General features: G+C 47.9%; 1 protein-coding gene across 1 annotated transcript in view; it reads left to right on the top strand.

The window, feature by feature from the left end:
• The first annotated feature begins 65 nt into the window (after positions 1–65).
• SPPL2B (signal peptide peptidase like 2B) overlaps positions 66–23,169 on the top strand; it is a 133,626-nt gene continuing 110,522 nt past the window's right edge. The window contains exon 1 of the mRNA XM_065422146.1: positions 66–202. Within this exon, the coding sequence (XP_065278218.1) occupies positions 143–202 (60 nt within the window). The 5' untranslated portion in view covers positions 66–142. The remainder of the gene's footprint in view (positions 203–23,169) is intronic.

Raw genomic sequence — 23,169 nt, 5'->3', positions numbered from 1 at the left:
CTCTGATTGGCCGCTTCGCCCGCTTGCCCCCTCCCAGAGGCGGGACGTCCGGGCTGAGAGGCCGGGTTGCTGGGTAACACGGCCAGAGCGGTACTAGTCCCGGCTCTGCTCACAAACAACCGGGGCGACGGCGGCTCTCGGGATGGTGGCGGCGCTGACAAACCGGGTCCAGCCTGGGCTGCTCCTGCTCCTTGTCGCCCAGGTGAGTCCCTGGCTCCGCCTGTGGGCACGGAACAGAGGCGGGGCGCGCCTGGGCCCGCTTCCCCTTCCTGGGCCCCGAGGCAGCTCCCGACCCCTTCCCGAAGCAGCGCGCAGGGCTCCGTCCCTCTGTGCGGCGCGCCCCGCCCGCCCGGGTGCTGTCGCTGCGGGACTCCGCCTTCTGACCGGGCTCCCCCCGGCCCGGCAGAGCCCCTCGCTCTTGGACTGTGTTCGCCACCCCAGCCCCCCGCGGCCTTGGCGCGGGCTCCCTCTGCCTTCTCTGGCGCTGCGGCCCCGCACCCAGGGGGCAGGCGAATCCCGATTCGTAGCAGGGAACAGCTAGGTCCTTGGCTTACAGCCCCTGTCCCGGAACGGGGGTCTCGCTGTGCACCCAGCGGATGGCTCTGTCTGAGGGGAGCCAGGGTTTGCTCCTCCAAACCAAAGAGCCTTGTCCGCGACCTGCACTTTCAAGTGGGTGACGTGGGGTCACTGCCGCAGCTGGTAGCACTGGGCGCTTCCTGAACAAAAGACTTCCGAATTGACAGATATTTTCAGTGCCCAGTGTCTGTTCAAGACCAGTCAAAGCTGAAATGTCCTTGATTTGTAGGAAGCCATGAAAACCATATACAGTCCTGTATAGAGACAGCAAATAAACGTGGAGACATCTGAAAAATGGGGTTCAGGTACAAAGACCGGCTTCTTCACCAGACTGCAATAATAAAACTAAGTAAGGCTATATCTATACTACCACTTAAGTTGGTATAACTTATGTCTCTCAGGGTTCATGCCACCCCCTTAAGCGACATAAGTTACACCGACCTAAGCGCTTGTGTGGATAGTGCTATGCTGGCGGAAGAGCTTCTCCCGACGACGTAGCTACCGCAGCTCTTTGGGGGTGGATTAATTAAGTAAATGGGAGAACTCTCTCCCATTGGTTTAGAGCGGCTACACTAGAGAGTTTACAGTGGTGCTGCTGCATCAGTAGCCTAGATGTGGGAGGGAAGAGAGACCTAGCTAAACTGGGACTTCAATAAGTCTCTTCCCCATCATGCCATATACATTTTGGGATTTCCTATTACTGTTTTCTTAAGGCTGGTCTGTGCTACAGAGGTAGACGTAATGCAGCTTATGTTGACCCAACTATGACACTATCTACACTCCAGCCCTCCTCCCACTGATGTAAGTGCCCTACTACACCAACATAATAACTCCACCTCCATGAGAGGTGTAAGGCTTATGTTGGTGTAGTTGGGTGAGGTAAAAAGCAACAGAGGGTCCTGTGGCACCTTTAAGACTAACAGAAGTATTGGGAGCATAAGCTTTCATGGGTAAGAACCTCACTTCTTCAGATGCAAAGGTGAGGTAGTGTCTGTGTAGACACTGTGTCCCTAACATCCCCTGTCCTGTCAATTTCATGGCAGGAGCTGTGAAATTGACAAGAAAGCCCCTGATTCCCTGGAGAGCTGGGTGGGTGGACCCTGCTCCCGGCTGGGAGTCAGGGCCAGAAGCTGGGGGGGAACAGAGGGGGGAGGGGCAGCCCCTTGGGAGCCTGTGGGGCAGCTAGACTCCTGGCAGGGAGCTCTCAATGGAGCTGAGAACCAGGCTCTCAGCTTCCCATGCTCAGGGGTGAAAGTAACTTAAAGGACTTACCGGTATGTCGGAGTCCTGAGCGAGGGCAGGGCCTCAACCGGAAGAGGCAGGGCCTTTCAATATTTAAAGGCCCTGGGGCTCCGTGCTGTGGTTGGGAGTCCCAGGGCCTTTAAATATTGAAAGGCCCCGCCTCTTCCGGTTGATGCGACTGGGAGCCCCAGGGCTCAGGGGCGATTTAAAGGGCCCGGGGCTTTGGCCGCCACGGAGCTCCGGGCCCTTTAAATCATGACGGGAGCCCTGCCACCGCTACCCCGGTGCAGCAAGGCTCCCACAGTGATTTAAAGGGCCCGGGGCTCCCTGCAGTGGCAGGAGCACCGGGCCCTTTAAATCCCCGCCAGAACCCAGCTGCCGGGGTCCCAGGGCTCCGGCAGCGATTTAAAGGGCCTGGATCTCCGGCCTTTGTGGGGGGAACCCTGGGCCCTCTAAATCACTGCCGGAGAAGCCGGTCCAGTCCAGCACAGCGTACCGGACCGGCTTACTTTCACCTCTGCCCATGCTGCCCCTCTTGGGTTGGTGGAAGTGCTCCTGGTTAGGATGTGCACCACTGTCCCAAGGAGGATAGTGTGGACATTCGACTGCGGTGGCTGTAAGTCAACCTAATATACCTCAACTTAGGTTTCTAGTGTTGACAAAACCATAAGTTTATGGAGGGGATAGTATGATGGGATAGCCTAATTTTGGCAATTAATTGATCTTTGACTATTAGCGGTAAATATGCCCAATGGCCTGTGATGGGATGTTAGATGGGGTGGGATCTGAGTTACTACAGAGAATTCTTTCTTGGGTGTCTGGCTGGTGAGTCTTGCCTACATGCTCAGGGTTTAGCTGATTGCCATATTTGGGGTCGGGAAGGAATTTTCCTCCAGGGCAGATAGGCAGAGGCTCTGGGGGTTTTTCGCCTTCCTCTGCAGCGTGGGGCACGGGTCACGTGCTGGAGGATTCTCTGCACCTTGAAGTTTTAAACCATGATTTGAGGACTTCAATAGCTCAGACATAGGTTAGGGGTTTGTTACAGGAGTGGGTGGGTGAGATTCTGTGGCCTGCATTGTGCAAGAGGTCGGACTAGACGATCATAATGGTCCCTTCTGACCTTAAAGTCTATGATTCTATGTCTTTCAATAGTTCCTGAAAACATAGTCTTCCCTTCCCACTCATGGGAGTCCTGCCGGTGTACTCTGGGGAGAAGGAGTTGTGGATCAGAATACTTAATCCTGCACAAGTACACTAGTGGAAATTTTTTCTTGATGTTGTGTTCTGAAATTCTCAGTCTTTGTTAAATTTTCTAACAAGCACCTTCTTGCTTTCTTCCATGCTATCCCTCACATTTGAGAGGAGCTCCGAATAAACATCAGCACAACAAACTCATTATTCTCCTACAAAACCCCCTTAAAATTTCTCCTTTGCTGTGATGCCTACAAAAAAAAAAAAAAAAAAAAAAAACCCCAAACAAACTTGACAATGGTTAGGTTGCTGATGTGCTGAGACCACTGCTTATGATACTGACCATTATTGTCTCTGTTTCCTTGTACTCACCCACCTGTCTGCAACCATTTGTTGTATATTTTCTTATACTTAGCCCATGCCCCAAAGAGCTTACAATCTATCTTTTTAGTTCTGAGTTTGTATGATGCCTAAATACAATGGGGTCATAATCCGTGTTCTCTCTAATTTTTTCCATCCATGTCTGGAATGAATTTTGTTATGGGCACCAATATCGATTTAATGTGCAAATGTGCACCACCAGTAGAAACAAAAAACCTAGATATAATATATATTTTTAAAAAGTTACCATAGGGATAATTACTCCAGCCAGGACAGGTTAGGCACTTTAGAACTCAAAGAATTAAATTTAAGCATAAGAGAGAAATAAAATTATGAAATGCATTGATCAGTCAAAAACCTAAAATAACAGCACTTTGAAAGAATAAAATTACAGAGAATATATGTGCATTGCAGGAAGTACCAAGCAATAACAACAACACAAGTATGTGTTGGGAGGTGAGTTTGAAAGAGACAGTGTGTGTGGTTGTGTGTGTGTATATATGAGTGTGTGTGAGAGAGAGAGAGAGAGACACACACAGAGACAGAATGTGTGTGTGCTGACTGCTGGGGAAGTCTATGAGAGACCCTGTGCTGTCTCTTTAAGACACTCACACCAGAAGGCTCAGACCGCAGCAGCTGAGCTCTCTGCTCCTGAGTCCTGTCCCCCCCTCCCTTGCTCTGCAGAGATGGGGTACATGGGTGGGGGGCACCCTGACATCAGCGCCCCCTTACACACACACACACACACACCCCTCCGCTCTGCACAGCAAGCAGGAGGGTCCCGGGAGCAGCTGGCAATGGGCTCCAAGGCAGAGGGCAGGAGCAACGCGCACCTGAACACACAAGCTGCCGTGTGTGGCTCTGCAAATCAAGTGCGCAGCACTCCTGGGTGGCCTTGTGACCACGCAGCTCTGAGGAAACACAGATCATAGTCCATAACTTGGGCTTCCTAGGTGCTATGAAAATATTAATAAATAACCCTAGTAGTTCATTAAACATACATCAGGGGAACTTTTAAGGGTACAAAACAACTGGTTTCGGTCCTGCTGATTGTTATCATGAAGCAAGTTTTGTGCAGCTCTTGTCTCTTGAGTAACATCTGAACATAATGAGGAAAATCACTCTCTTTGCCTTCTTATTATGACCTAAATTCTCCTGGGATCCTGTTATGGATGTTCAGAGAATAGTATCAAGTAAAACAGATCCCGCCTTAGTCACAGTTCAGGGCAACTGCACCTTTATTTCCCCTCAGGGGTCCAGCAAGTGCACCCATTCTCACGCTTCCAGCTCCCCAGCTGTTGCCTTTCTTGGTGGAGAGCCTTGTTTCTTTCTCTTCCAACTGGAGTATGTCCAGGCTGCACAGTTTCCTGCCTTCACTGTGTATTGTCTAGCACAGACAGGTTGCCTAAAGACACTGTTTGCTTTCTTTTTAGAGATGGTTAACAAGTGTAATTGCAACAGGTATGTTGCCACACATCACTTCCTATGCAAGCCTACTTTAGTCCTAAGGTGAAAAGCATTACAGAGAGAACATTAAAAACAATAGCAGAACCCACATGCATGCTATTAAACTTATCAGAATTACCCCCACCCCTAACAGGGATTCTGGCAGGAACAGTCCTTCAAACGCTCACCCAAAGGAATTCCGAAAATCTCGGGGAGGAGGGAGAGAGGAGTTGGGGAATTCAAAGGCTTGATACTGGAGGCAGTACATGCAGTGTGACAATAACGCATACAGTTTTAATACAAAGATATTAACCCTAATTCAATAAGTCAGGATTCCCCTGAGCTAATGGCTCTTTCAGTTAGGGCAAGTCAGTTTCATAGCCAATAGTACACAAGGGAGTAATGTGCTCAGCATCACATCCAACCAGTTTTGACTGGGCCCCATTTTGGAGCTGGCCATTCAGTGTGAGATCAAGTGAGACTTGAACTCACAACCTTGACAATTGTTGTCAAGGGTCTTAACTGCTCAGCTACTATATCTCAAAGCTAATACCTAACTGGGGACTTGAACTGTAGCCCCTCAGATTAAAAGTCTGATGCTATACCAACTGAGCTATCCAGACTCATTATTTCAATAAAGCTTTTCTGAATTCCATAAGTTTTGTTTAGGAAATTACATGATATTGTCAGTATGTCATAGGATCTTGTTATGGGCGTTCAGAGAATAGTATGAAGTAAAACAGATCCTGGCTTTAATTTAGATATGTCAGAAGATCAAGACCTGGTATTCTGAGCATCAAGCCATTGAGGAGAGAAGCTGGTGATAAAAGTAAAAGGATGGTTTTTTTTCTAACTGCCAGCCTTGCAGATTCTCCCAGGGGTCCTGGAGTCAAGTCCAATTTTTACGTATCATCACCAGTTATAAATTCTGCAGGGTAAATTATGTTGTCATTAACTCAATGCCTTCAGCAGGTAAACAACAGATATGTGATGTCAACAGATTTGACTCTGAATGGATTTACTGAGTAAGATAATGCGGTTTTTACATAGCCACTTTTCAGAAAGACCTGAACTTTAAGATTTTCTGTGGTTGTGTCAACCTGACCTGGGCTGTACTTTCAGTGTTAGTAATGCAAAGTTCTTCTTCATGCATTTTTTCCCTATAACTTCCTCTACCCTACCCTTTGATAGCTACTGAACAATCTGTCCTTCCTAGGTATTTACAGGCAGCACGTCCCTGCGGCCTGCCGCTTCCCACAGCTCCCATTGGCCAGGAACGGTGAACTGCGGCCACTGGGAGCTGCAGGGGGGCCATGCCTGCAGACGGTCAACGTAAACAAAATGTCTCGCGGCCTGTCAGTGGATTACCCTGATGGGCCGTGTGCCGAAAGGTTGCCGACCCCTGCCTTAATGCATCCTTAACTGAAGTTTCCACAGACCATGCACAACAGCAGAGGACCAAATCCTGGAAATAGTCTAAAAATGGATGTGCAGCTTACCTTCGTCACACGTGTGGGTGCGTGCACACTTCTTGCAACTCTTTCTTATGGTCCCTTTTGTTATCTTAAAGAATACTAATTCTAGATGGCATGTGTATATTTTCTTCCTTCTTTTAAATAGCGTGATAGGTCTCACTAAGCTCTCAATCTGCAATTTGTGTGGTTTGATCAATGTCAGCTACAAATCAAGTACTATTGATTCACTGAAAGCATCAGAAATATTATATGAAAATAGACTAAAAGAAGCAGCAAAAAGGAACAAAAAATGGAGCTTGAGTCCATGAGTTATGGTAGGCCTTGGAGCACTTTTCAGTGTAGGGGGATATGGCTTCAGTTAGTACAGACCTTTGTGGAAATGGCCCTAAAACTCTTTCTTACTTCATTGGAATAATGGAGGTGGCCCTTTCTGTTGGTGTACTCTGTGGCAAGATGGGCTGGTGCCAAAACAGGGATATGTGTGCTGTTTGTCACTCCATTGCATTTTGGAAACCCGATTGCTTCAAAACCATCTATGGTCCTGCACATTACCAAGAGTCACAGCCATGGTGCATTTCCCAATTCCAAATTGATTTCCCACTGACCGGTAGCAGTCTGGTGTTGCAAGTTTCCAGTGTGCCGTTGCCACTCGCTTCTCCACTGTCAGTGCAGCTCTCATTCTGGTGTCCCTGCGCTGGAGGGCTGGGACAAGCTCAGCATACAGATCCAGGAACATGGCTGTGCACATCTGAAAGTTCTGCAGCTGCTGCTCATCATCCCTAATCTGCATTACCCAGTGATGCAGCCAGTCAGTACTTGTTTCTCAGGCCCGGGCTCCACCATCTGCAGCTGCTCCATGAATGCCACCAACAACCTTGAATTGGTTTTTGCTATGTCTAACAGCAAACTGTCCTCCAAGGAATAATCATTTTCCCTACTCGTTCAGTTTCTCTTGCAGCTCTGTAGATAATGTTTTCACCCCTTAGCTCACAGAGAGCCGGGAAGCGATTACAACAGGCTTGTGCTCCCTGAGCTTGCAATGCTCATGACAAAGCCCTGGCTGGCATGATTTAGTTGGGGTTGATCCTGCTTTGAGCAGGGAGTTGAACTAGATGACCTCCTGAGGTCTCTTCCAACCCTAATCTTAATATGATTCTATGACAATAGTGAAGAGCTATGCAGGCTCCATGCTTTTGTCAGAGATGGCAGACAGTGAGGAGGGCCACACAGGTTTGTGGGATTTTAGGAAAAAAAGGTATGAAAATGATGGGATAAAGATAACATTATGGGATGGAGACAGTTGCAAAGTGGGAAGTTGACCCCATGCTCCCAGTCACCCCTACATGACTCATTTTGGCCCCATCATGCATTGCCAGAACTTTGCAAAAGGCAGGGCACTAGATGGTGGCAAGTTGCATAGTGGGATACCGGCCCAAGGTGCACTGCACTCTGCATTGATACAAGCACTCCTGGTGAATATGTACACTGCCAACACAAGGAGCCACGTATGCATTTGCAGAAGCATTGTACTAACTGTTGTATGCTAATGTAATTTTGAGTCAATATAACTTTGATCTCAGGCTTTGTGAATCTCCATCATTTTCCAGGCACAGCAATGCTCAGTGTCACCACACCTAAGTTCCTTTGTGAAGCTCCCACTCTCTAAAGGGGTTTTGTGAGGATAGATGCATTAAAGATTGTGAGGCATTAAGGGTATGTCTACACTACGAAATTAGGTCGATTTTATAGAAGTCGATTTTTAGAAACCGATTTTATACAGTTGATTGCGTATGTCCACACTAAGCGCATTAAGTCGGCGGAGTGCATCCTCACTACCGTGGCTAGCATCGACTTACAGAGCGGTGCACTGTGGGTAGCTATCCCACAGTTCCCGCAGTCTCCGCTGCCCATTGGAATTCTGGGTTAAGCTCCCAATGCTTGATGGGGCAAAAACATTGTCGCGGGTGGTTTTGGATACATGTTGTCAGGCCCCCCTTCCTCCCTCCATGAAAGCAACGGCAGACAATTGTTTTGCGCCTTTTTTCCTGGGTTACTCATGCAGACGCCATACCACAGCAAGTGTGGAGCCCGCTCAGCTCACTGTCACCGTACGTCTCCTGGGTGCTGCATTGCTACACAGCAGCAGTTCCTTGCCTTTGTGGCAGACGGTGCAATAGGACTGGTAGCCGTCGTACATCTCCTGGGTGCTCCTGGCAGACCTCGGTGAGGTCAATCAGGGGTGCCTGGACAGACATGGCTATCCTCCTCTTAAAGCACTGAATGGGAGCCAGAGACTCCAGGTCATTCTCTTCTTTAAGTTTCATCTCATGGAGATTCAGTCCTGCCTGGAATATCATGCGAGCTGGAGGCTTCTGCCTCAGGCTGCTCTCCCAGCCAGCAGCACCGCGCGGTCACACCTACCCCAGCCTATCACTTGCTCCCATGGCTCATGAAGCCTGGACAGTAGTAAGGAGCAGTTCAGCTATAGGCTGAGCAAGTGCAGAATGGTGGTAGAATGTGCCTTTGGATGTTTAAAAGCTCGCTGGCAGTGTTTGCTGACTAGGTCAGACCTCAGCGCACCCAACATTCCCATTGTTATTGCTGCTTGCTGTGTGCTCCATAATATCTGTGAGAGTAAGGGGGAGACGTTTATGGTGGGGTGGGAGGTTGAGGCAAATCGTCTGGCATCTGATTTTGAGCAGCCAGACACCAGGGTGATTAGAAGAGCACAGCAAGGCGCGCTGCGCATCAGAGAGGCTTTGAAAACCAGCTTCATGACTGGCCAAGCTTCGGTGTGACACTTGTGTGTTTCTCCTTGATGCAAACTCACCCCCTTTGTTGATTTTAATTCCTTGTAAGCCAACCACCCTCCCCCCTTCGAAATAAAGTAACTATTGTTTTGAAACCATGCATTCTTTCTTTATTAATTAAAAAAAAAAAAATGAGATAACGGACAAGGTAGCCTGGGTGGGGTGGGGGAGGAGGGAAGGACAAGGCCACATTGCTTATTGTAGCCACACTAAAAATCAAACTGTTTGAATGACAGCCTTCTGTTGCTTGGGCCATCGACTGGAATGGAGTGGCTGGGTGCCTTGAGCCTTTCCCCCCCTGTGTTCTTGGGCGTCTGGCTGAGGAGGCTATGGAACATGGGGAGGAGGGTAGGCGGCTATACAGTGGATGCAGTGGGGGTCTGTGCTCTTGTTGGCTTTCCTGCAGCTCCAACAGACGCTTCATCGTGTCCGTTTGCTCCCCCAACAGACGCTTCATCGTGTCCTGCCTCTGCTCTTCGCACTCAATTCTTTCCTGGCCTCTGCCACTGTATGCCTCCATGCATTAAGCTGTGCCCTATCAGTGCAGGAGGACTGCATGAGCTCGGAAAACATGTCATCACGAGTGTGTTTCTTTTCACCTTCTAATCTGCGATAACCTCAGGGAAGGCGATGATAGGGGGAGCGTAGAAACATTCTATGCTCTACGATTCTGGGTGGACTGCATGGTCACCTGTGCTGCTGAGTTCGCCATGCTGACCAAACAGGAAATGAAATTCAAAAGTTCCCGAGGCTTTTCCTGTGTACCTGGCTAGCGTATCGGAGTTCAAAGCGCTGTCCAGAGCGGTCACAATGGAGCACTCTGGGATAGCTCCCGGAGGCCAATACAGTCGATTTGCATCCACACTACCCCAAATTTGACCCAGCAAGGTCGATTTTAGTGCTACTCCCCTCACCAGGGATGAGTACAGAAGTTGATTTTAGGAGCCCTTTAAGTCAACAGAATGGGGTTGGTTGTGTGGATGCATTTTCATATACTACAGAGGGGGCAGGGAGAGGGACTCAGATCCCTCCTCCCAGAGGGGTAGGTTTCTTCCCCACTTATTCCAGCTCACACAGAGGCAAGAAGGTGTGGAGCAGAGTTGCCTGTGATCTTGGCACATATTGTGAGGGACCAGAGGTCTGGAACCCTGGTCCATAGGGCTCTTAGGTATTAGTAAGTTCCAGCCTGCCACCAAGTGACCCGCTAACAGTTGCTAGAACCAGAAGCTTAATTCCAACAGAGGACTCCAGTGATGGGATCTGATTGGCAGAACTCTGGGGCTCCTGATTGGTTCCCTGCTTCTATTTAAATGAAGCACAGGACCAGGAAGTTGTCCATGTGAGTTGGTTTCCCCTGCTTAGGACTGCTTCCCTTGTGCTACCTGCTCCTACAGCCTGACTCTTATTAACTGGTAACCTCATCATGCCTGCCTCCTGACATCTATCTCGGTCTGCCTTCTGGCATATCTCAGACTCTGACCTCCTGGTATCTGACCTGGCCTGACTTCCAACTCCTGTTCCGACCACTAGGTAAGATGCCCACTTCCCAGTCGTGACAGTTTGCATGGACCACTTACACCAGAGAAATGAGCCTGGTGGTTCCAGCAGAATGAATCTGGCTAACCCTTTGGGAGCACTGGACACATTCGAGTGGGCTGCTTGCCTTCAGGTGGACACCCAAGCCCTGCAGACATGGGTTGTCCAAGTGACTTCAGAAAACCAGCAGGAGCAAGTCAGACAGTTGCATGCTGAAAATGCCACACTCCAGACATGGCTCGTGGAGCCCTGTTCCCCAGTCCATCTTCTGGAACGGTTTGATGGTAATTGCCCAGTGCCGCTTCCTGTTCATGATGTAGCCTCAGGGCTATGCTACTATTGTGCAAAGGTGAGCCTAGTTATCAGACAGCTATCGGGGGAAGCCTGAGACTGGGCCTCCCCCTTCTTGGAGTGGCGACAGCCTGGTATTTTCAAACTGGGAGGTCTTCCTCCAAGTTATGTCAATGCTATCCAATGATCCGCACCGAGCCCAAATGGTGGAGGCTCACATCAAAGACGATGCTTGTTTCTGCTGTATATGATGGTATAAGATGACCAAAATCAAACTCTGCATTCAAAGTGAGGGTATAATCTTGATTTTATATAATGGTGGTATAATATTTTCAGTACTGTTTTCTGTCCCTTATATCCCGAAGAGAAACTTTATCTGCAGTTATTTCTGATGAATGACTTCCATTAATTCAAGTACTGTCTTGTTGGATCTACTTAAAGGAGAGTCTGTGAGCTGGAAGATTTTTGCAGTTGAGCCTATAGCATCCTTCGTGTGCTGCCGGGTTCAGCTGTTCAGGGTTTTTTTTTTTTGTATTTTGCTTTTCAATTATTTCCCATAGTGCTCATAGTGGTGCAATCTTGTATCACGAAGGAAGATTATACCCTGACAGCCATCCTCATGTTTCAGATAGGGTATCATTTTCACTTGAACGTGTCTAATGTATCAGTAGAGGCGGCTGTTGTTCATATTCTGTGCAATAAAACGATATGGGAAAACTTAAGTTTACATGAGGAAATTCAACGTACATGCCAGGAAATTCAATGTACAGAACAGCTCTATTTTGTATACCGTGGTATTGTTAATTTCAACAGGTGTGGACTTGAGACAGCCTTTGCAGGTCGTGTGTGCTTTTCTCAAGCCTTTTACTAAGGAAAGGGAAACTATAGATGGAGTTGTATTTAGTCAGGGTGAAAGGAAAGGGGCATTGTACTGTAGAACCTCAGAGTTACGAACACCTTGGAGGTTGTTCGTAACTCTGAAGTGTTCGCAACTCTGAACAAAATGTTATGTCTATTTTGTCAAAAGTTTTGCAACTGAACATTGACTTAATACAACTTTGAAACTTTACTATGCAAAAGAAAAATGCTGCTTTCCTTTTATTTTTTTAGTAGTTTGTTTAACCCAGTACTGTATTTCCTTTTTTGTCTCTGCTGCTGCCTGATTGTGTACTTCTGGTTCCAAATGAGGTGTGTGGTTGACTGGTCAGTTTGTAACTCTGGTGTTCGTACCTTTGAGGTTCTACTGTACTGTGACAGAGTTTAGAGAGCTTGGCACAGGCAAAAAATCTTTTTGACAATGGCTTTGATGTAGGGAGAGAGGGTGAGAAAGTAGGACAGAATGATAGGAAAAGGAAGGGCGTAAAAAGAGGAATTAAGGTTATAATGAATAGGAGGATGTTAGAAATGTCTTAGGGGTGGGGAGAAGGGGAAAGTATCATTGGAGGGGAGTTTTTGGAGGCAGGGTTATCTTTATGAATTAGACATGGATTGAAAGAAGGAAGTAATGTTTTCTAATGTTAATATTCCCCACTGCAGGTGTCACTTGGATCCTTTTACACTTCTGCATTGCTTTGTACTGTGGTAATTTGTGTCATATAACCCGAAATTGGTTAGGCCCTGGCTGATCTCTGAGATGCCTCTCTGTGCCAGATTGTGACCGTTGCATTCTGTTGGAATGCTTGTCTACCCTGGGCTTTACCTCCTGAAAGCAGGCAGCGAAGGACAGCACGGGTATGTGTTGGGAGGTAGGGGGTCTCTGCACAGGGATCTCTTTCCTCTTGCCGTCTGTTAGAGCTTGAGTTTGATTATTTTTAAGGATGCCCTGAAAGAAGAGTGTGTTCTCACTGTATGGCTTTCTTAATTTAGGCCTTCAGCCAGAAGGTAGTTATCTCACTTGGAGTTGGAGGTGATAGAAGTTGGAATGAGTTTAATCTGTACCAGTTGTTGAAGAGTTGTTTGCTTTAATGTTTGTACTATGTACCCAAATATTATAATGGGTGCAATACATATAAACGTTACCATTTTGAATCTCTCTGGTTTCAGCTACTTTATTTTGTCATACTCAAGTTTATTGACCCTGAGAATTGTAGGGAATTCCTTCCCACTCCCTCCATCCACCACCCCAGTTGGTCTAGCGTAAGTGCTAGCAATGGTAGAAGTGTAGTGTAAGAAGCAGGTGTTTTCAGTATTGTTGTTTAAACCTGCTCCAAATAGGGTTGGACAACTCAGTGGTAAAAGAACTCTCCCACCATTCCTGGTGGAGCTGCAGCAGTACTAGAAGAATGGTGGGAGAATTGTGTAAAAGTCTCAGTATAGACCGCCTCAAAGACTTAAGCGACTTAAGCAGAGAAATTAAAGCTAGTTTTGTTTGTATATTGTGCCCCTTTGTAATATTTGGGTGCCACAGCAGCTACATTATTAAACCACTCTTTACAGATCTGAAGGTAAGCATTTCCTCCAGCCCGCTCCACACATTCACATAGACTCCTAGACTTTAAGGTCAGAAGGGACCACTATATTTGCCATTACAAAGGGCAAATATAGTGCCCATCTATAAAAAGGGAAATAAAAACAACCCAGGAAACTACAGACCAGTTAGTTTAACTTCTGTGCCAGGGAAGATAATGGAGCAAGTAATTAAGGAAATCATCTGCAAACACTTGGAAGGTGGTAAGGTGATAGGGAACAGCCAGCATGGATTTGTAAAGAACAAATCATGTCAAACCAATCTGATAGCTTTCTTCGATAGGATAACGAGTCTTGTGGATAAGGGAGAAGCTGTGGATGTGGTATACCTAGACTTTAGTAAGGCATTTGATACGGTCTCGCATGATATTCTTATCGATAAACTAGGCAAATACAATTTAGATGGGGCTACTATAAGGTGGGTGCATAACTGGCTGGATAACCGTACTCAGAGAGTTGTTATTAATGGTTCCCAATCCTGCTGGAAAGGCATAACGAGTGGGGTTCCGCAGGGGTCTGTTTTGGGACCGGCTCTGTTCAATATCTTCATTAACGACTTAGATATTGGCATAGAAAGTACGCTTATTAAGTTTGCGGATGATACCAAACTGGGAGGGATTGCAACTGCTTTGGAGGACAGGGTCATAATTCAAAATGATCTGGACAAATTGGAGAAATGGTCTGAGTTAAACAGGATGAAGTTTAACAAAGACAAATGCAAAGTGCTCCACTTAGGAAGAAAAAATCAGTTTCACACATACAGAATGGGAAGATACTGTCTAGGAAGGAGTACGGCAGAAAGGGATCTAGGGGTTATAGTGGACCACAAGCTAAATATGAGTCAACAGTGTGATGCTGTTGCCAAAAAAGCAAACATGATTCTGGGATGTATTAACAGGTGTGTTGTGAGCAAGACACGAGAAGTCATTCTTCCGCTCTACTCTGCTCTGGTTAGGCCTCAGCTGGAGTATTGTGTCCAGTTTTGGGCACCGCATTTCAAGAAAGATGTGGAGAAATTGGAAAGGGTCCAGAGAAGAGCAACAAGAATGATTAAAGGTCTTGAGAACATGACCTATGAAGGAAGACTGAAAGAATTGGGTTTGTTTAGTTTGGAAAAGAGAAGACTGAGAGGGGACATGATAGCAGTTTTCAGGTATCTAAAAGGGTGTCATAAGGAGGAGGGAGAAAACTTGTTCACCTTAGCCTCTAAGGATAGAACAAGAAGCAATGGGCTTAAACTGCAGCAAGGGAGGTCTAGGTTGGACATTAGGAAAAAGTTCCTAACTGTCAGGGTGGTTAAACACTGGAATAAATTGCCTAGGGAGGTTGTGGAATCTCCATCTCTGGAGATATTTAAGAGTAGGTTAGATAAATGTCTATCAGGGATGGTCTAGACAGTATTTGGTCCTGCCATGCGGGCAGGGGACTGGACTCGATGACCTCTCGAGGTCCCTTCCAGTCCTAGAATCTATGAATCTATGAATTATGATGGTCTAGTCCGACCTCCTGCACAACGCAGGCCACAGAATCTCTCCCACCCACTCCTGTAACAAACCCCTAGCCTATGTCTGAGCTATTGAAGTTCTCAAATCATGGTTTAAAGACTTCAAGGTGCAGAGAATCATCCAGCAAGTGACCCGTGCCCCACGCTGCAGAGGAAGGCGAAAACCCCTCCAGGGCCTCTGCCAATCTGCCCTGGAGGAAGATTCCTTCCCAACCCCAGATATGGCGATCAGCTAAACCCTGAGCATGTGGGCAGGACTCACCAGCCAGACACCCAGGAAAGAATTCTCTGTAGTAACTCAGATCCCACCCCATCTAACATCCCATCACAGGCCATTGGGCATATTTACTGCTAATAATCAAAGATCAATTAATTGCCAAAATTAGGCTATCCCATCATATCATCCCCTCCATAAACTTATCAAGCTTAGTCTTGAAGCCAGATATGTCTTTTGCCTCCACTACTCCCCTTGGAATCAGAACTTCACTCCACTGATGATTAGAAACCTTCGTCTAATTTCAAGTCTAAACTTCCTGATGGCCAGTTTATATCCATTTCTTCCTGTGTCCCCATTGGTACTGAGTTTAAATAATTCCTCTTCTTCCCTGGTATCTATCCCTCTGATGTATTTATAGAGAGCAATCATATCTCTATACTTAGACCCCCTGGGAGAATAACATGAGGGGGAAAGGAGACCAGGAGAGCTGCCTGTATTTTAAAGAATCCTTATTGAGGTTGCAGGAACAATGCATCCCAATGCATAGAAAGAATAGTCAATATGGCAGGCAACCAGCTTGACTTAAAAGTGAAATCTCCTTGCTGATCTTAAATGCAAAAAAGAAGCTTACAAGAAGTGGAAGATTGGACAAATGACCAGGGAGGAGTATAAATATATCACTCAGACATGCAGGAGTGAAATCAGGAAGGCCAAATCACACTTGGAGTTGCAGCTAGCAAGAGATGTTAAGAGTAACAAGAAGGGTTTCTTCAGGTATGTTAGCAACAAGAAGACAGTCAAGGAAAGTGTGGGCCCCTTACTGAATGAGAGAGGCAACCTAGTGACAGAGGATGTGGAAAAAGCTCATGTACTCAATGATTTTTTTGCCTCTGTCTTCACGAACAAGGTCAGCTCCCAGACTACTGCACTGGGCAGCACAGCATGGGGAAGAGGTGACCAGCCCTCTGTGGAGAAAGAAGTGGCTCAGGACTATTTAGAAAAGCTGGATGAGCACAAGTCCATGGGGCCGGATGCACTGCATCCAAGGGTACTAAAGGAGTTGGCGGATGTGATTGCAGAGCCATTGGCCATAATCTTTGAAAACTCATGGGGATCCGGGGAGGTCCTGGATGACTGGAAAAAAGCTAATGTAGTGCCCATCTTTAAAAAAGGGAAGAAGGAGGATCCGGGGAACTACAGGCCAGTCAGCCTCACCTTAGTCCCTGGAAAAATTATGGAGCAGGTCCTCAAGGAATCAATTCTGAAGCACTTCGAGGAGAGGAAAGTGATCAGGAACAGTCAGCATGTATTCACCAAGGGCAAGTCATGCCTGACTAACCTAATAGCCTTCTATGATGAGATAATTGGCTCTGTGGATGAGGGGGAAGCAGTGGATGTGTTATTCCTTGACTTTAGCAAAGCTTTTGATACAGTCTCCCACAGTATTCTTGCCAGCAAGTTAAAGAAGTATGGGCTGGATGAATGGACTATAAAGTGGATAGAAAGCTGGCTAGATCGTCGGGCTCAATGGATAGTGATCAATGGCTCCATGTCTAGTTGGCAGCTGGTATCAAGCGGAATGCCCCAAGGGTCGGTCCTGGGGCCGGTTTTGTGCAATATCTTTATTAATGATCTGGAGGATGGCGTGGACTGCGCCCTCAGCAAGTTTGCAGAGGACACTAAACTGGGAGGAGTGATAGATACGCTGGAGGGTAGGGATAGGTGTGACGGGTTGGATCACAGAAACCCCCTTGGGAGCTGCCACCCAATGTGCAAAGACTACCCCTGCTCCTGTTTTCCCTGCCAGCTCAGGATTCCAGCACCCCGTCTCGCTGAGCCAGACACTCCAGTTTGCTCTAACAAAGACTCAGGGTCTGAATTACTAGTCCCAAAGCTGCAAGTTTACCTGAAACCAGCTCACAGGAGTGTGCTTGTCTTTAGCACTCAGATGCCCAACTCCCAATGGGGTCTAAACCCAGATAAATCCGTTTTACCCTGCATAAAGCTTATGCAGGGCAAACTCATAAATTGTTCGCCCTCTATAACACTGATAGAGAGATATGCACAGTTGTTTGCTCCCCCAGGTATTAATACATACTCTGAGTAAATTACTAAATAAAAAGTGATTTTATTAAATACAGACAGTAGGATTTAAGTGGTTCAAAGTGGTAACAGACAGAACAAAGTAAGTCACAAGCAAAATAAAATAAAATGCGCAAATCTATGCCTAATCAAACTAAATACAGATAAGTTCCTCACCAGTTCCAGAATGCTCCCTTTTACAGGCTACTCTCCCTTTAGCCTGGGTCCAGCAATCTCTCTCAACCCCTGTAGTCTGTCTTTTGTTTCAGTTTCTTTCAAGTATCCTGGGGGGGTAGAGAGGCTCCTTCTTTAGCCAGCTGAAGACAAAATGGAGGGGTCTCCCCCAGGCTTGAATAGGCTCTCTCTTGTGGGAGGAGACCCCCCTCCTCCCTCCTATGCAAAGTCCAGCTCCAAGATGGAGTTTTGGAGGCACCTGGGCAAGTCACCTGCCCCTGCATGACTCAGTCTTTACAGGCCGACGCCATTGTCCACATGGTATCGTGCATGTCTCCAGGAAGACTTCTTATGTGGATTGGAGCATTCCAAGATGCATTGTTCCCCAAGTGTTTCCTGATCAGGTACGTAACCTGGCAAATTCCTTCCTAAAGAAGCTGACCAAATGCCTCACCAAGCTTACTTAGAAATCAAGCAAGCATACAGCCCATATTCTTAACCTCAAGTAGAAAATGGTATAGAAGTACAAAGGATGAATAGATATAGTAGACCATAACCTTTACGGAGATATGTTACATGGCACAGGCAGCACAAAACATATTTCAGTTATATCATACATACATTTATAAACACCCCCCCATAAAGCCTTATGGGGTACGCGGTCACACCCTCCCCCTGAACTTACTGCCAGAGACTTGGACACTGTCCATGGCGGAGGCAGTATACCTAAAGTTCCTCTTTTCTGGACAGGGCATCTGCTACCCAGTTCTCCTTTCCTTTAATATGAGTAATCTCCATGTCAAACTCCTGTAGGACCAGGCTCCAGCGTAGCAGTTTGGAGTTGGTGCCCTTAGTTCGGTGAAGCCATACTAAAGGTGAATGGTCAGTCAGAATTCTGAACCTCCTATTAAAAAGGTAAGGTCTTAATTGTTTGACGGCCCACACAATGGCATAGCATTCCTTCTCTATAACAGAGTAATTCTGTTCGGCCGGGGACAGTTTTTTGCTCAGGAAGGCAATGGGATGCTTCTTACTGTCTTCCCCTGTCTGCATCAGCACAGCACCCAACCCTGTGTCTGACGCGTCAGTGCACAACTCAAAAGGCTTTTCGAAGTCAGGGCTGGCCAGCACAGGCTTCGCGGACAGGAGTGCTTTTACCTTGTTGAAGCCTTCTTGGCATGCCTCTGACCAAATGACCTTATTAGGTTGATGCTTTTTACATAAGTCCGTGATTGGGGACACAACGTCACTGAACCCCACCACAAACCTCCTGTAATAGTTTGCCAAGCCTATGAAGGATTGGACTTGCCTTTTAGTCTGGGGTACAGGCCATTTCACGATGGCTTCCACCTTAAGAGGGTCGGGGGATATTTTACCCCCCCCTACCCAGTGCCCCAGATAAGGGACTTTGGCTGCCCCTATCTTGCACTTAGAGGGCTTCACAGTTAGCCCAGCCTCTTTGAGCTTTGATAGCACGACTTCCAGGTGCTCTCTGTGGTCACCCCAGGTGTTGCTGAATACAGCAATGTCATCTATATATGCCCTAGCATAATGCTGCAAGCCATTTAACACTCTGTTGACCAGTCTCTGGAAGGTGGCACCCGCATTTACCAGACCAAAAGGTAACACTGTGAATTCATAGAGCCCTATGTCCGTGATAAAAGCTGATTTTTGTTGCGCCTCTCCCTCCAGAGGGATCTGCCAGTAACCTTTGGTCAGATCAAAGGTACTAAGGTACTTGGCTTGGCTCAGCACATCCAGCATGTCATCAATTCTTGGCATGGGGTATGCATCTGTTACAGTGACAGCATTGAGTTTTCTATAGTCTACACAAAATCTAACGGTGCCATCTCTTTTGGGGACCAAGACCACAGGGGAAGCCCATGCACTGTCGGAATCCTTAATCACCCCCAAGTCCAACATGCTTTGTATCTCAGCCTGAATTTGCTCCTTCACCTTGCCGGTGGCCCTATAAGGCCTGGAAGGAGGAGGTTGAGCCCCTTTTGTGAGGATCCTATGGGACAGCAAGTGCGTCCTCCCTGGTTTGTTGGAAAATACCTCACTGTACTTCTGCAGTGTTGACAATGCTTCCCTCCTTTCGAGTGGTGTCAGCTCACTACAGATTTCTATACTTTCAAGGGACGACCCGTCTTGGCATTCAGCCATCAGATCAGTGAGTGGGTGTGCCTCAGTTTCCCCTTCGACGCAACAGATCATGTTTACCTCGGCCACTCTGCTGTGATAGGCCTTGAGTCTGTTTACATGTACCAATTGGGGTACCGCACCATCCAGGGGCTTTTTAACTTTATAGGTGTCCTCATTCGCCACTTCCACCACTTCAAAGGGCCCCTCCCAGGAGTTTTGCATCTTGAACTTTTTGGCAGGGCCGAGTACCATGACCAAATCTCCTACATCAAAAGTGCGTTTACAAGTATTTTTATCATACCACGCCTTTTGCTTGGCCTGACTGCTCTGGAGGTTGTTTTGTACAATCTCCATCATGTCTTTCAACTCCCTCCTGAACCTCTGGACATACTCAGTCACAGGTTCCTCCCTTACCGTGTTGCATCCTTCCCAGGTATCTCTGATGAGATCGAGGGGTCCCCTCACTTTCCTCCCATACAGAAGGTCAAATGGAGAAAAGCCTGTGGACTCTTGGGGTACCTCCCTGTAGGCATACAGCAGGAACGGTAATAGTTCATCCCAACTTTGGCCCCTTTTTTTGGCATACATCCCCAGCATGGATTTTAGGGTCCCATTGAATCTTTCCACCAGCCCATTGGCCTGGGGGTGGTAGGGGGCCGTCTTAAGCTGTTTCACTCCACACACCTTCCATAGCTCATTGAACAACTGCGACATAAAGTTTGCCCCCCGATCTGACAAAATTTCCTTAGGGAAGCCCACTCTGCTGAATATGGTGAGCAGGGCTCTTGCCACTGTCTCGGCTTCTATGTTAGACAGTGCAATTGCCTCAGGGTACCGAGTGGCGAAGTCTACTACCACCAAGATATACTTGTTCCCTCTCCGGGTGGGGCGTGGCATAGGGCCCACTATGTCTATTGCCACCCTTTGGAATGCCTCCTGGATGATGGGCAAGGGACGAAGCGGAGCCTTTTGGGGTCCCCCCGGCTTCTTCCTCTCCTGACACACCGCACAAGTCCTACAATAATCCCTCACATCATTCTGTATCCCTGGCCAGTAGAAATTCCTCCTCAGCCTGTCATATGTTCTCTGTACCCCCAAGTGACCAGCAAAGGGACCGTCATGCGCTACCAGCACTAATTCCCCCCGGTGTTGGCTGGGTACAACCAACTGCTTATAGGGTTGCCCGGGACCCTGGTTTTTCCCTACAGGGGCCTGCCTGTACAGTTTCCCGTCCTCTTCAAAAAACTTCTCCCCCCCCTCCCTTCCTGGAGTTCCCTCCGAGATACACTTTCTTATACTTTCAAGGGAGGGGTCCGCCCTTTGTTTAGCTGCAAATTCCTGACAGACAACCCTTGAGATAGCGTCCCTGGGCACTGACTGCATCTCCCCTGCCCCCACCCCTGGGAGCCTGTTGTCCTCAGCCAGAAAGAGGCCTGGCTCTGCCTCTCCCATATTTGGAAGTACCCCACCTCCCTGCACTGTTCTGTCAATGAGACCCTCCCCCAACTCCTCTATGGGTTCCAAGGTCCCCGCCCCATCCCTGGGGACTCCCTCTGAGTCACCCACCACCATATTCCCTGGGGCAGGAGGTGTTGGCTGTTCAGCTGCATCAGACCTACAGTCATCAGCCGGAACAGCCTCCCCCTCACAGCCTTTCTTCATGCTGCGAGTTACCACACTAACAGTCCTAGTTCTGCTGAAAAAATCATTTCCCAGCAACATGTCCGCGGGGATGTCCTCGAGCATCCCCACCAGTAAATCCCTTTCCATACCTTCCCATTCCACATGAACCTTAGCCAGGGGCACAGGGAACCTCTGCGGCCCCACCCCCTTAATGTGGGCCGTCTGCCCCGTCAGAACACTAGCATCTGGGACCACACTTGGTCGAACCAGAGAGAACTGAGCCGCCGTATCCCTCCATCCCAGACACTCCATGCCATCGATCTTGACAACCTTGATGTGTTCCCTGTCCGCTTCACTGGGCCCCATGTCCACCAAGCTGGTGTGATAAGAGGTGGGGGTGCCCTCTGGGGCCTCAGGGCTGAAGGCAACCGAGCTAACATGGGACAAGGGAGGTTTATTCTCCTTCAATTTGGGGCAGCTACTCCTCAGGTGCCCTGGGGAATTGCAGCGAAAGCACCGTCTGGGATCCCCTGCTTGTGCAGGAAATTTGGGACGAGTAACAGGAGAATGGGGGGGTGACTGCCCAGCCTCCTTTTTCCCAGACCCAGGGGTAAAACGGTGATTCTGCTTTCCCCCAACCTTATACCCCTCCACCAGTGGTTTATGTTTGATTGCAGCTTGTGCTTGTTCATAAGAGTCAGCATACTCAGCTAATTCACCCACTGCATTTACCTTTTTGTCCCACAAATACTGTTTTACCTCATCACTGCACATATTCAGGAAGTGTTCCTGAGTAACCAGATCACACATCCCTTCAAAGCTGGTAATGCCTCTCCCCCGCACCCATTTATCTACCAAATCTCTCATTTCATTGGCATAAGCCACATTACTTAATCCAGATCCCCTCTTAAGGCTCCTGAATCTAACCCTGTAGGTTTCAGGTGTAACCTGAAACTGTTTCAAAACCAGTTCCTTAAATTTACCATAGTTTGAAGCATCATCAATGGGCATCTTATTGAATATGTCCAGAGCTCTGCCAGACAATTTTGCTATCAATGTGGTCATCTTCTGATCTTCAGGGATGGCATGGAGGGTGCACAGTCTCTCAAAGGTGATGAAATATTCGGCGATATCGCTGGACTCGTCATACTGTGGACATAGTCGCTCCCATTTGTGGATTTTTGGGGAAGCGGAGCCAGCCGGGGGAGGGTTTTGTCTCCTCGACTCCATAACAGTCAGTTCATGTTTCTGGGCCTCCCTCTGGGCCTCCATAGCCCTCTCCTGGGCAGCTGCCTCTGCCTCCGCCCTCGCTGCCGCCGCTCGCTCCCTCGCTGCCTCCGCTCGCTCCCTTGCTGCCTCCACCTCCATAGCCCTCTCGTGGGCAGCTGTCTCTGCCTCTATAGCTCTCTTGTGGGCAGCTGTTTCTGCCTCCGCTCTCGCTGCCTCCGCCTCCATAGCTCTCTTGTGGGCAGCCTCTTCCCTTGCATGTTCTGCCTCCGCTCTCGCTGCTGCCCTCGCTGCCTCCGCCTCCATAGCTCTCTTGTGGGCAGCCTCTTCCCTTGCATGTTCTGCCTCCCTGGCACTAATTTCTAATTGTCTTAGTTCCAACTGTCTCTTATGTTCATTTTCTTTCTCTTTTGCTACCAGCCTGGCCAGCTTTAGTTTATTAGCAGCGTCACTAGTACTCATTGTCCTGCTTTCTTGTGCTGGGCTACAATCCCTCTGCAGTTCACTGAAACTGAGATCACTAGTACTCATTTTCCTGCTTTCTTGGGCTGGGCCACAACCCCTCTGCAGTTCACTGAAACTGAGATGCACTTAGCTCAGGGGATTCTTAGTTAACCAAGACTTTCACAGTGCCCAGCGTTCAGCTTTTCTGGGCAATTTGTACCCTGTGCAGTTTTAGTTTCTTCTGATCTTCCGTCTTACTTATTTTGCTTCCTTTTCTGTCCCTACTTCCCTTTCCCGAAATAAGCAAACAGAAAATAACAAACCAGTAACCACTTTGTC

This window comes from Emys orbicularis, chromosome 24, assembly GCF_028017835.1.
Source record: "Emys orbicularis isolate rEmyOrb1 chromosome 24, rEmyOrb1.hap1, whole genome shotgun sequence".
Lineage (NCBI taxonomy): Eukaryota > Metazoa > Chordata > Testudines > Emydidae > Emys > Emys orbicularis.
This window is presented reverse-complemented; position numbering and strand designations above follow the sequence as displayed.